The 13,330-nt window shown below is 41.1% G+C and overlaps 1 protein-coding gene across 1 annotated transcript in view; it reads right to left on the minus strand.

Annotated features, from left to right (window-relative positions):
• Window positions 1–282: 282 nt before the first annotated feature.
• vapal (VAMP (vesicle-associated membrane protein)-associated protein A, like) overlaps window positions 283–13,330 on the minus strand; it is a 71,776-nt gene continuing 58,728 nt past the window's right edge. The window contains exons 4-6 of the mRNA XM_060906250.1: window positions 8,224–8,304; window positions 4,502–4,684; window positions 283–1,408 (exon numbers count right to left, since the gene is read on the minus strand). Of these exons, the coding sequence (XP_060762233.1) occupies window positions 1,247–1,408; window positions 4,502–4,684; window positions 8,224–8,304 (426 nt within the window). The 3' untranslated portion in view covers window positions 283–1,246. The remainder of the gene's footprint in view (window positions 1,409–4,501; window positions 4,685–8,223; window positions 8,305–13,330) is intronic.

The following is a 13,330-nucleotide window of genomic DNA, read 5'->3' on the forward strand; positions in this document are numbered from 1 at the left end:
CCTTCATCAACATCGAGACAGAACCCTGACCAATTTTACTTTATCGTATGCTAATCACAGGTACTGCGAAGTGACATCGTGATGACAATAGAGGGTTAAATCATGAAATATGGCTGCTAGTAACTTAACCTAAAAAAAAAAAAAAAAGGACGGTTTGAGTGTTGCAGAAAGTTCTACCTCTTACAGATCTCACTCACACCCGTATATGCAGAAGAGGAGGACATGGATGGATCAGACCGAACACAAAGAAGGGGAAAAAACCCACAGCAGTACAAATGGAAGTTGATTTTTTTTTCTTTTCCCACTTTATTTCTTTAATGTTGAATAGCATTGGACAGGACAGGAGAGGTGTAGACTCGAACTTCAGTCAACATTTGCCTCAAGTAGGGATAAATGCTTTGTACTAAGGGAAAATAAAGAACATTAATAATATTAATATGATATAACAGTAATAAAAGTCTGCATTGGTATCGTTAGGGACAGGAAAAAAAAAAAGACAAAATGTACAAAAGGAGGCATCTTTGTTCCCAGCCCAACTGTTGACGTTCCCGTGGAAAGGGGGGAGGCAGCGAAGGGTAGAAATATCTGCCATCTTTCTGAGGCTGCCAGGGCTCAAAAGGGTCACAAGGTCTTTTTTGTTTTGCTTTGATGGAGGTTGCGTTTCCTTTTCTTAAAAAGGATTAAAATTACATTTACAAGACACCTAACATTCCATTGAACTTTTAATAAAACGAGAAAGAGAGAGCGAGGAGTGCAGTGGTGGTTGTAGTGGAGATGTGAGGGACAAAAATATTTATATTAAGACCTTTATAATTTGGGTCTTGGGGATGTGTCCTGTCTTTTTTCTTTGTGAGATGGTTTTATCACTCTCTCAAACCTTTGCTGTGTTACCTTCTGTCCATTGCACAAAGAAAAGAACAGTGTGGGAATAAAAAGAGAGACAGAGAGGGGAAAGAGCCTTACTTCTGCTCCTGCTTTGTGTTCTCTCTTTCTTTCCGTCCATCTCTCTCGCTCTCTCCCTCTCTCTCTCTCATGTGTTGGACTAACTGTATGTGAGGCTGAGGACGTTATGATGCCGCACAGATGTGTGTTTCTGCCGCTGGCCCAGCTACCAATGATATGGCAAAGTCAACAGAAAGACATTCTCCTTTCATCCAGGCCGCGTGAGCTCTCCCTCTCTCTTTCCCTCTCTCCGGAACCGGTTGATAGGCAGGCAGACACGTCAGACTCCCCTCCACTTGTCCATCTACAGGATGAACTTGCCGAGGAAGAATCCGATGAAGATGGCTGCTATGACGACCAAGAGTGATGGGAGGGAGCTGGTGGCCACCTCTCGGCCAATCAGAGAGCTGGAGTTGGAGGCCGTGTGCTCGGGCCGCTGAGCTTTCCTCAGTCTCAATCCATCATCCTGAGAAAGCAGGGGGAACGAAAGCAGTGATTCACACACGTGTCACCAACTGTGATGCTTTTCCACTTAAAGTGTCAGCTGAAGACCTAGAGATTTATCTCAACCCTAAAATTATGGTAACATACCCAAAACCAACAACGCGTAAGGGGCTACTGTCGTCCTCTACTAAATTGTGCAAACAGCAAGTCAAATATATTATGTAAAATACTCCATAATATTCAGAACATTTTTTTTTTTTTAATTAGTTTAACCAGTTTTCCCGCCATCATTCTACTGGCTTGTCTTCATTTTACTTGCGTCAATGCTTAGCATGATAAGCAGCCATACTTGCAAAAGAAAACACAAAAACTCACTTCCTGATTGGTCAACGCGAGTTAAAATACTATACCGACTGTCACACACCACAAAGACTACGTTCAGACTGCACCCTGAAACGACCCATATCCGATTTTTTTGCCCATATGCGACCTGTATCCGATTTGTTATTGACAATCTGAACGACACAGATCCGATTTTTTCACATGCGACCCAGGCCGCTTGGATATGTGGTCCTAATTCTGATGCATATCTGTTATTTTCACATGCGACTGCAGTCTGACCGGACAGGTCGCATTCATGCGACCTACACGTCATCAACAAGAGACAAACGTCACTATTCTGCGTTGGCTAATCCCGCCTCTTTGGTGGAAAACAACAACATTTGTACAGTTTTCAGAATTTAAATAGACTTTTATAGAATTGATCAAGCTAATGGTGGATTTGGTAGGGACCTGGATGTTGATCTGTTAGCCTGATTAAATAAAACAGTTTCTATAACTGATTTATAACTTAAACTAGGGCTGGGCGATATGAGAAAAAATTATATCGATATATATAACAGGGCGGCACGGTGGTGTAGTGGTTAGCGCTGTCGCCTCACAGCAAGAAGGTCCTGGGTTCGAGCCCCGTGGCCGGCGAGGGCCTTTCTGTGTGGAGTTTGCATGTTCTCCCCGTGTCCGCGTGGGTTTCCTCCGGGTGCTCCGGTTTCCCCCACAGTCCAAAGACATGCAGGTTAGGTTAACCAGGGACTCTAAATTGACCGTAGGTGTGAATGTGAGTGTGAATGGTTGTCTGTGTCTATGTGTCAGCCCTGTGATGACCTGGCGACTTGTCCAGGGTGTACCCCGCCTTTCACCCGTAGTCAGCTGGGATAGGCTCCAGCTTGCCTGCGACCCTGTAGAAGGATAAAGCGGCTAGAGATAATGAGATGAGATGAGATATATATAACGATATATATCACGATATAAATCAAATCACCATTTTTGTATTTTCTTTAATTTTCTGCTCAAAATATGAACATTACAAATTAGTAGTTCCTTCCTAATTAACAAAAATAGCTTAACAAGCCTTCAAGTTTCACAGAACCAAAACGAACTGGATGCACATTCTTTTGTTCTTTTTGTTCGAATGAATAAATTGAAACTGAAAAATAAAAACTATATACCATTGTTAATCATTTGTGCAAATTCTAGCAGCTTTCAAATAGACATAAAAGACATATTGACGTGTAAACCTTATGCTGCAAGGAGAAAAAAAGTGCAATCCTGTACGTCAGTGTGTTTAAGGTTTTGTGTAACACTTTGTTGTATGTCCGATTTTAAATATCCAAAATACCTCCACACAACCGAAGATCTCTGGCCCTTCTTTTCAACGATGTCCTCCAGGGCAGTGCTCTGACTTTCCTGTTCAGAACTCCGGTCAGTCGGCTTCTCGCTCATTTTTATAATCGCTTTGTTTCACGCTTTGTTGGAGAAATGCCGCGCTCCTGCAAACTTCACCACAGCCATGCTGTGCGTTGCTGCTACACGTGTGTGTGTTTTTGTGTGTGCACGCAACCTAACTTGACGTGGCTCTCTTCCAACTGATTGGTTACGTGCGGTACTGTTTAGTTATGATTGGCTATTCGCGTGTCTGTCAAAACTTCGGATGAAGTAATTTTATTGAAGGCGCAGGCTTATCGTAGGCATATCGTACGTGTCTAATTTCTAATCGTAGAGATTTTATATCGTGAATAACATCGTAATCGTAAAATCGCCCAGCCCTAACTTAAACCATCCTGTATTACAAGATAAGACTGTTCTGGAAATTTCCAGTAATTTGACACCTTCGGTCTCATTACTCTGCTGCCCACATTAATCAGATTATTGTGTGAGTTCCGCCGCCGCCACAAAAACCACATCGCCAGGTCTCGCCTCATCTCCATAGCAAACTGCACTGGCGTTTATGCACCTTGAGCCAGCGCTGAGAGAAGTTGCAGAATTCAGCTGGCTATAAACAATCTAAATAAATATTTATAAAAATGTAGAAAAAGTTTATTAATATGACGAAATAAATATGTGCAAATTATTAAGCCTGAATTAAGAGTTTGGTAATACAGCGGCCGTATCCCAAATGACTGCCTACTGAAGCTCGAGTGCACTATATAGAGTTTAAAATCCATTACTTCCTAGTAACATGTAGTGCACTTATATAGAAACTAGAGAGACATTTAGGAGTCAACCCTCGTTACCAGGCTACACGTTTTCATTTCAGTTCAGAAACAAAAACACACACGAGACCTCACACTTTAACACTAACCAGATAATTAAACAAACAAACAAACAAAAAAATCATTAAACATGAAGAGTGCGCTTTTTTTTTGGTTTACGTATTACGTAGATGTGCTTATTACGTGTCAATTTGCGCATGCGGGACACTTTTGGGTCGTTTTCCGTTCATATTGGAGATCGCATACAAGTCTCATATAATTGGTAATGTGAACGGCCTAACAAAAAAATCGGATTTCACAACAAATCGGATATGGGTCGTTTCAGGTTGCAGTCTGAACGTAGTGAAATTCAAGCAGCCAGCCATCAGATCTTTCTGACATTTTAAACTGTTGTGAGCCTATAAACCACTCCGATTTCATACTATTGTGAGTTCCAGTGGTCTCAAAGTGGTTTAAAACAAACTAATTCCAAGTTACGTTAGTTCATCTTTAGGCCAGTTTTTGTTCATATAATTCAGTCAACATTTTTAACTCCACCCCTCACAGCCGTGGTCTCCTGACGTTACCTTAAGCTGCCGGTTCTCCTCCTGCAGCTTGCTCATTTCCACCTGCAGTCGCTTGCACTCTTCCATAACCTTCTTCATCTCCGTGTCATCCAGGGCAGCGCTCGCGGGTTTGGGTGCAGCCGGTCCGTCCATTTTGGAGGAGGCTAACACAGGGGCGGCCTTGTTCACAGCATCCACATCGTTCTGTGATCGCCGTGAAAAGCAGCGTTAGTAAATCAAAGTGACTTGAAGACGTTCAGACTGACCTACATGATTGAAAGCTTTCGTTAAACTCAGCATTATGTGCATGGACAGGATAGGCACGGTGGTCATGGTAGCAAGATTAGGACTTCTGCCATTGCTGTGTACTGAAATGTTGAGGGAAATAATGGAGTCACATGGAATGGGGAGGGGAATGACGCAATCATCTGCTTAAATGATATTCAGGACATTCACAGCCCAAGCCAAGACACAACCTCATCGAGACTCCCAAACCCACCACATCACAGAGGCAGGGAGGGAAATCTGTCGCTAACTCCATGGGAGCGGCGCTGGCGCTAGAAAGTCCCAAGCTGCGGCTTGACGTGGGCCGTCACCAGGGACGACGCTCATGATGATGTCACGCGGCTGAAAAGGGGCTGTGAATGCCTTCTGAATTGTGGTTCAAGTTTTGCTACTTTGTTATGGAGATAATAACCATAACCGTCAACCACTGACTCCATTATTTTTTATTTTTTTTAATTTTTTTTAACAGAATGTCTCCTGTCTGTCTGTCAGTGCCACTTTGTACATCACCTCAACTTGACCTTTGACCTACCCGGTATCCGTATGCCAGCCCTGGCCCTGCTGCTTGCCTGCCTGTCTGACCCTCACTCACGATCTCTCTCCTGTTCTTGATCTCTGAACTGGGCGCGGTCCTGAAGCCCTGCGGCTCACTCCTACTACTAAGGCTGCTGGGAGTTGGGGGAAAAAGAGGGCGGGCTCTCAGCGGGGTGAGGAACTCGACATAGGTTGAGGTGGGTATGGCAGAGACGTGAGGGGGCAGCTGTCGTGCCCTCTCAGTGCCATGCTCATCTGCACCGGGCATAGGGGTTCCTACTCCAAACTGTAGGAGCTGGGACTGAAATGAAACACTGAAGTGCTTAGAAGAGAAAATGCAAAGAGAAATTTAAAAAAAAAAGGGGGGGGGGGGGGGCACAAGAGTCACCTTTCCTTGCTTATTCGCTTCTCCTTTATTTCTTTCCTCCACCCCTTCCTATGCATATTTCATTCTTTTCATTACTTCCTTTATTTTCTGCTTCACCTTTCCTCCTCGTTTTACTTTCCCTTACTTCTTTCCAATACCCCTTTCCATCTTTCCTGCCATGTCCTTCCTTCTTTTGATCCCTTCCTTCCTTCCTTCCTTCCTTCCTTCCAGTCTTACATTCCCCTTCATTTCCTGTCTTTTATTCCTTCTCATTCCGGAGTTTTCCCTGCTCCGCTTTTCTTCCCATTTCTGAGCTTCCTTTGCACCTTAATTTCTTTCCTCACCCCCACCTTTCTTTCATTCCTTCCTTCAATCCCATTTTTCTCCTCCTGTTTTCATTCCTTCCTTTTCTGCCACATCTTCCTCCATTCCCTCTTTTTTTTTTTTACTTCATTCCTACACAGTGTCTTGCAAAAGTATTCATCCCCTTTGGTGTTTGTCCCGTTTTGTCGCAATACAAGCTGGAATTAAAATGGATTTTTGGGAGGTTGGCATCATTTGATTCACACAACATGCCTACCACTTTGAAGGTGCAATTTTTTTTTTTTTTTAACTGGGACACAAAGAATAATTAAGATGGAAAAAAAAAACAAGGACACATATCTAGAGTGTGCATAAGTATTCACCCTCTTTTCTATAAAACCCTGAAATAAAAGCTGGTCCAACCAATTCACTTCATACAAATCACAATTAGTTGACTAAGATCCACCTGTGTGCAATCAAAGTGCCACATGATCCGTCACATGATGTCTGTATAAAATCAACCTGTTCTGGAAGGACCCTGACTCTGCAACACTAAGCAAGCAAGATGAAAACCAAGGAGCCTCTAAACAGGTCAGAGACAAAAGTTGCGGCGAAGTATAGATCAGGGTTGGGTTATAAAAAAAATATTCTAAACTTTGAATATCCCAGGGAGCACCATTAAATCCATTACAGCAAAATGGAAAGAACATGGCACCACTACAAACCTGACGAGAAGGCCGCCCACTAAAACTCACAGACCGGGCAAGGAGGGCATTAATCAGAGATGCAACAAAGACACCAAAGATAACACTGAAGGAGCTGCAAAGATCCACAGCGGAGATGGGCGTATCTGTCCATAGGACCACTTTAAGCCCAACAGTCCACAGAGTGGGGCTTTATGGAAGAGTGGCCGGGGGGAGAAAAAAAACAAAACAAAACCCTTGCTTAAAGAAAAGAAAAAAAAACCAAACATGTTTGGAGTTTGCCCAACAGCATGTAGCAGACTCCCCAAACACATGGAAGAAGATTCTCTGGTCAAACGAGACTAAAATTGAACTTTTTGGACATCATGGGAAACGCCATGTGTGGTGCAAACCCATCACCCTGAGAACACCATCCCTACAGTGAAGCATGGTGGTGGCAGCATCATGCTGTGGGGATATTTTTCATCTGCAGGGACAGGAAAGCTGATCAGGACTGAAGGAAAGCTGGATGGCACCAAATACAGGGCAATTCTGGAGGAAAACCTGTTTGATTCAGCCAGAGGTTTGAGACTGGGACGAAGGTTCACATTCCAGCAGGACAATGACCTTAAACATACTGCTAAAGCTACACTGGAGTGGTTTAAAGGGAAACATTTACATGTCTTGGAATGGCCTCGTCAAAGCCCAGACATCAACCCAATTGAGAATCTGTGGCATAACTCGAAGATTGCTGTACACCAACGCAACCCATCTAACTTGAAGGAGTTGGAGCAGTTTTGCCTTGAGGAATGGGCAAAAATCCCAGTAGCTAGATGTGCGAAGCTAACAGAGAGATACTCCCAAGAGACTTGCAGCAAAAGGTGGCTCTATAAAGGATTGACTTTGGGGGGGTGAATACCTATGCACAATAGATTTCTGTTGTTTTTTCCATCTTATATTTTTTGTCAATTTTAAAATAAGAATTTTACTTATTTTTTTATATATATATATATATATATATATATATATATATATATATATATATATATATATATTTTTTTTTTTTTTTTAATATATATTAAAAAAGTGGTAGGCATGTTGTGTAAATCAAAAATGGTACCAACTCCCCAAAATCCATTTTATTTCCAGCTTGTAACGCAACAAAACAGGACAAACACCAAGGGGGATGAATACTTTTGCAAGACACTGTACTACTTTTCCATCTTTCTTTCCTTTCAGTCTTACATTCCCTTTCATTTTGTCTTCCTTACCTTTCATTCCTCCCATCTTGGAGGTCCCCCCCCCCGCTCCCCTTTTCATTCCTTAGCTTCCTTCGCACCTTTATTTCCTTAATTCCCCCCTTTCTTTCCATTCTTTTATTCCTTCCTTCACTTTTTTTTTTTAAGATTTGTCCCCTTTTCCCTCTGACTTTCCCCCCTTTTCATTCCTTCCTTCCTCCATTTCCTTTCCCATTTGTTCCTTTTTCCTTCCTTTTCTCCCTCGATTCCTTCTTTTTCTCCTATTCTACCTTTTCTTCCATGCATCCATCTCGCCATTACTCGTATACTCACCATTTTATCATTTTCAGAAGGCAGCTCAAACACACATCTCAGTTTGGAATCCATGAGCTCATCGGGTTTTGCGTCTTTCCACTGCAGGGTTGAAAACACAGACATGCAATTCATCAGGCTCGACAAGCTAGCAGCTGGAACCTCATCCCACACACATACACACGCTATACAAGCAGTCACAGTAAAACAGTAACACATCAGACACCCCACATGTTTACATACAGGCTTGTGCACAAGCGCACATGCCAGCACACCTAGTTTAAACCGTGCCCCCCAGGCTAACAAGGAAGAAGTACCACAGCCTACGTGTTTTTGGTTCATGTCTGAGGTTAAACTGTAGCCAGGAAAATGTCGGACACGTTACTGTAGTGCAGGTGCAGAGAGCGGCTAAATAAGACCCAGCGCCCGCAACTCGATTAAATCGGTTAAACCGCTCGCTGTGGTGTGGTTTTGATGCTTAGACTTGCCGTACACCCCAGAGTGGAACTTTGGCTCAATATAAAATGTTAAGACAATTTACCTTTCAGTAATTCTTCAATAACAGATATTAAGCAATTGCACTCTGGATGTAATGGGAGACCTTTCGCCCACAAATGTTACAGGAACATAAAAATCTATCAACCAGTAAATTTAATTATGCTTCTAAAATTAACAGATTTATTTGATCTGATCATTGCACTTTTATACATACTGGAACAGAAGGAGACAGAAACCAGACACAATTTCTAATCATAACCTCTTTCTAAAGATGCAACAATGACCAAAAATTAGAGAAAATATAATACAGTAGTTATTGTCTTGAGATTTTTCCCCATTTTCAGCCCAATAACCAAAACATAAATGACAGTGGAGTTGTGTGTGATCCATTCAGATTATTAGCAGCATGTAGCTCTCTGTAGCTTCAATGTGTTTCCGAATCTGGTCTTCTCTACTATACTAATAGCAGGTCATGATATCACATGATAAATCATGATACTAATGTATGACGGACAAGTTGAATCAATGAAATGTATTTTAAAAAATTTAAAAAAATTGATCAGGCTACGTAATCTTATTTTTTCCCCCAAGCTGTAACGTACGGTACATGTAATGGGACTTCACCCTAGGTGGAAGTAGCACAGCTCTAATGCCATGAAAGACAAAACACACAAGTAAAATGGGAAAGAGCTGTTGTGCAATTGAATAGATTTAACAAGAAATCGGAACTTCTTTTTACAGACTGCTGAAAGCTAAAGAAAAGAATATAGAGGTATTCTATTGCTCAAAAGTTTATTAAGAAAAAGGCCCATTTGTTATCAACTTTTTTCACTTTTAATAAAAGGAATCTTTGACCCCAACCTTTGCAAACGTGGGTAAATAATTATTTTGCTTATTAAGAAAATGAAAAAGTGGTTTTAGTGATTTAACAAAAGGAATATTTAAGTTGATAAAAGAACAAGAAATTTTATATCAAATTTTTTTGGCAATTTTTTCCCCCTAAAATATCATGGGGAAAATCAAATCGTGAACCCAGTACTGTGAATCGAATCAAATCGTGAATTGGGTGAAGTGTTACATGAGAAAAGCCTCATGTAATACATGTACAAATAATATTGGTTGGCTTTCCCCCCCCCCACAGTATATCAGATATTCCATTCAGCTAGAAGACGAGTTCAAGATCATGCTAGCTAAATGGAATATAGAGATGAAAGTGGAGCAAAGAAAAAAAAAAATCCTGAACTTTTGAAAGTCAAACTATGATTTTTTTTTTTTTGGGGGGGGGGGGGGGGGGGGGGGGGGGGGGGGGGGGCGGCAACGTCCCCCTAAAAAAATTTTAATAACACGCAAAGTCCTGCATTCTAGTGCATTTAAGTACTTATTTTTCACTAAAACAAAGTTATAACTTTTAAGCCTTTTTCTTTCATGTACATTGATGATTAACGTCAAATATAAAAATTTAATTCCCCTAGTTGAGTAATTTTCAGAAGTGCTTTTAGAAAACACGGTGATTTTCCTGCTACACACTTCATTACTTTGAAAAAAATCGGACAGTTGAAGGTAAACTCAGCAAAATCCCAAAACAGTACTGTTAAAAAGTAAAGGTCTGTTAGAGTTTCTAAAGCTTTCAGGTTTCAATGTTGGGGACGTTGAGCCTCGTTTATCAATCTTTTAGTAGAGTTGTGCGTTTGCATAAGCTAAAGTGAACTAAACATTTCCAATTCATATTTCTGCGAGTTGAAGCCAATTGTTTACAGTAGTTCGTATTGTCTGTAAATTGAAACACCAATGAATACCAAATTTCTCATATAAATCAGGGGTGTAGCTAGGATTTTTCAGGGTGTGTGTGTGTGTGTCAGACACTGACTGGCGGCCTGAGTACATTATGTAACAAAAAATAAAATTACCATTGCTAGTTTTAGGCAGCTTAGAAACCGGCTCTTCCATTATTGCTGTTTCTTCCACGTTTTCTTGATGTGTTCTAGAAGCGGCACTAAAACTTAGCTTTGAAACCACAAAATGCAACTTTGATGGAAAAGAGATATATAATAAATTGCTTACCTCTCTTCACGTCGAAAGAAGGAGGAAAGTTGTGCTAGTTTTGACATGGCGAATTATTAACACGAGGAAATACTTGTAATTCGCAACTAAAAAGACTGCAGCTCCACTGGCAGCTTGACCATGCTTTCTAGTGCGATTGTGTTGCGCAGAACGGTGTCAGTCCTGCGCGCCTTAGCACGAGCACCTGAAGACGTGCCTTGGGCCTAACGAGCTCCGGCACGCGCGCCATTAACAAAGAACACCTGTCTTTAATCAATGAACTATGTTTGGGCTATTTCAGGACTGTGCCCATGCAAGGATGATGAAGTATTACGCCGTGTCTAAGAACGCGAAAATCCATTTCTCCATTCGTAAAACCGGAGATTTTCAAGGGTCGTCAAATATCCAGATTTCCGGGTAAATCCGGAAGACTTTCATCGAGAGCAGGGGTTTTCAAAGTGTGGGAGAGTCAGCCCCCCTCAGAGACAGGGATCCCAGCAGTAATTGAAAAAAAAAAATAGAGGAACGTAAGAAACTATCACCGGGCGGCACAGTGGTGTAGGCTAGTGGTTAGCGCTGTCGCCTCACAGCAAGAAGGTCCGGATTTGAGCCCCGGGGCCGGCGAGGGCCTTTCTGTGCGGAGTTTGCATGTTCTCCCCGTGTCCACGTGGGTTTCCTCCGGGTGCTCCGGTTTCCCCCACAGTCCAAAGACATGCAGGTTAGGTTAACTGGTGACTCTAAATTGACCGTAGGTGTGAATGTGAGTGTGAATGGTTGTCTGTGTCTATGTGTCAGCCCTGTGATGACCTGGCGACTTGTCCAGGGTGTACCCCGCCTTTCGCCCGTAGTCAGCTGGGATAGGCTCCAGCTTGCCTGCGACCCTGTAGAACAGGATAAAGCGGCTAGAGATAATGAGATGAGAAACTAATCAGCAGGGGTCAAGGGGGCTGCCTGAAGCTGTTGAGATTTTAACATTTAAAGATGCTATAGAACACATTTTTTTTTACATAGATTTAACATAGAAAAGCAACAGAATTTAACCATAATGTGTATCTATTTGATGCCATATTTTGTAATCAATGACATAAGTGGCAAAAAAAATTTTTTTTATAAAAATTAGACGAAAATGTAGCTTTGAAGAATATACTTGCCTAAATATTCCACTGATTGTTATAACAATAGTATCCATAGTTCATCTCATTTGTTTATTTTTTTTGTTTCAAGTTAATGTCAAAACTAGTCTAATATAAGCCACATTCATTTTTCAAAGATCATGAATATGAGCAGAAATCAATGATTCAGTAATATTAGATATATACATATGTACAGCAAATACTGGAGATATTTGATTTAAACCTCTCTTTTTGAAAGGTTTCACTGCAAAGGAATTTAATGCTCTTTTCTGGGGTGCATTCTGTCTTTCCTCCAGTTTTCTCTGCTTTTGTTTCTCTGATCTTTCCTTCTGCTTTTCTGATGTTCCTGCAGTGCTCTGAATTAAGTTCAACGCATTAGAAACAAAAGCACGAACGGAGTTAAAACATGTTTTCTAGCAAATGGGCGCAGCCATATTGTTTTCTTGTTCTATCGCGTACAGTCTCGCGGTCAGTGTTGCCAGATACTCCTGACGTTTTCCAACCCAAAATATGTTCAAAACCCGCCAAAATGCACTTGAAACCCCCCAACTGGGCGGAGAACCGCGCAATCTGGCAACACTGCTCGCGGTATTTACATCAATTTAACTTCCGAGTGTTCCCGAATGTCAACGAGAACGAACGAAGCCGACGAAAACGTCGCTAAACAAGCAAACCAAATCAGAACGTATTCTGCTGGTCATTTTACTTAAACATACTTTTAATGGATATACAAGAGATTTAGAAGAAAAAAGAAGAAAAAAAAACACTTTCGCTAGAAAATAGCGGAATTCCGCTAAATAGCAGACGTCTGGGATCCCTGCAGAGAGCAAATAAACAGCGCGCCCCCCCTTACAATTTTTGTTGTTGCTATACTTAAATGTTCCATTCGTATTTAAAAAAAAAAAAAAGGTTGTTGTACACATTTTCTTTTACACATTTTAAACATCTGTGCTTTTTTAAAACATCTTGTTTTACACATTTTAAACATCTGTGCTTTTTTAAAACATCTTGTTTTACACATTTTAAACATCTGTGCTTTTTTAAAACGTTTTTTTTTTACACATTTTAAACGTGCTTTTTTAAAAACCTTTTTTACACATTTTAAGCATTTGTGCTTTTTAAAACATTTTTTTTTACATATTTTAAACATCTGTGCTTTTTTAAAACAATTTTTTTTACACATTTTAAACATCTGTGCTTTTTTTTTTTTAAAACATCTTGTTTTACACATTTTAAACATCTCATAGCATCGTTAGCTAGCACCTCTTGGCAGACAACACACTGTGGCAGTGGAGCATCTTCAGATCCAGTCCATGAAAATCCAAACTTTAAATAATCGTGGTCATACTTCCTTCTTTTTTTGCCTGGCCCAGACTCCGTCTCCTCACTCACTGCAGCTTTAGGTACTAAAAATCGATCCATTTTTGTCTCTGGTAAAGGCTAGCTGAAGTTTGCCA

The sequence above is a fragment of the Neoarius graeffei genome, chromosome 23 (assembly GCF_027579695.1).
Source record: "Neoarius graeffei isolate fNeoGra1 chromosome 23, fNeoGra1.pri, whole genome shotgun sequence".
NCBI classification, from domain to species: domain Eukaryota; kingdom Metazoa; phylum Chordata; class Actinopteri; order Siluriformes; family Ariidae; genus Neoarius; species Neoarius graeffei.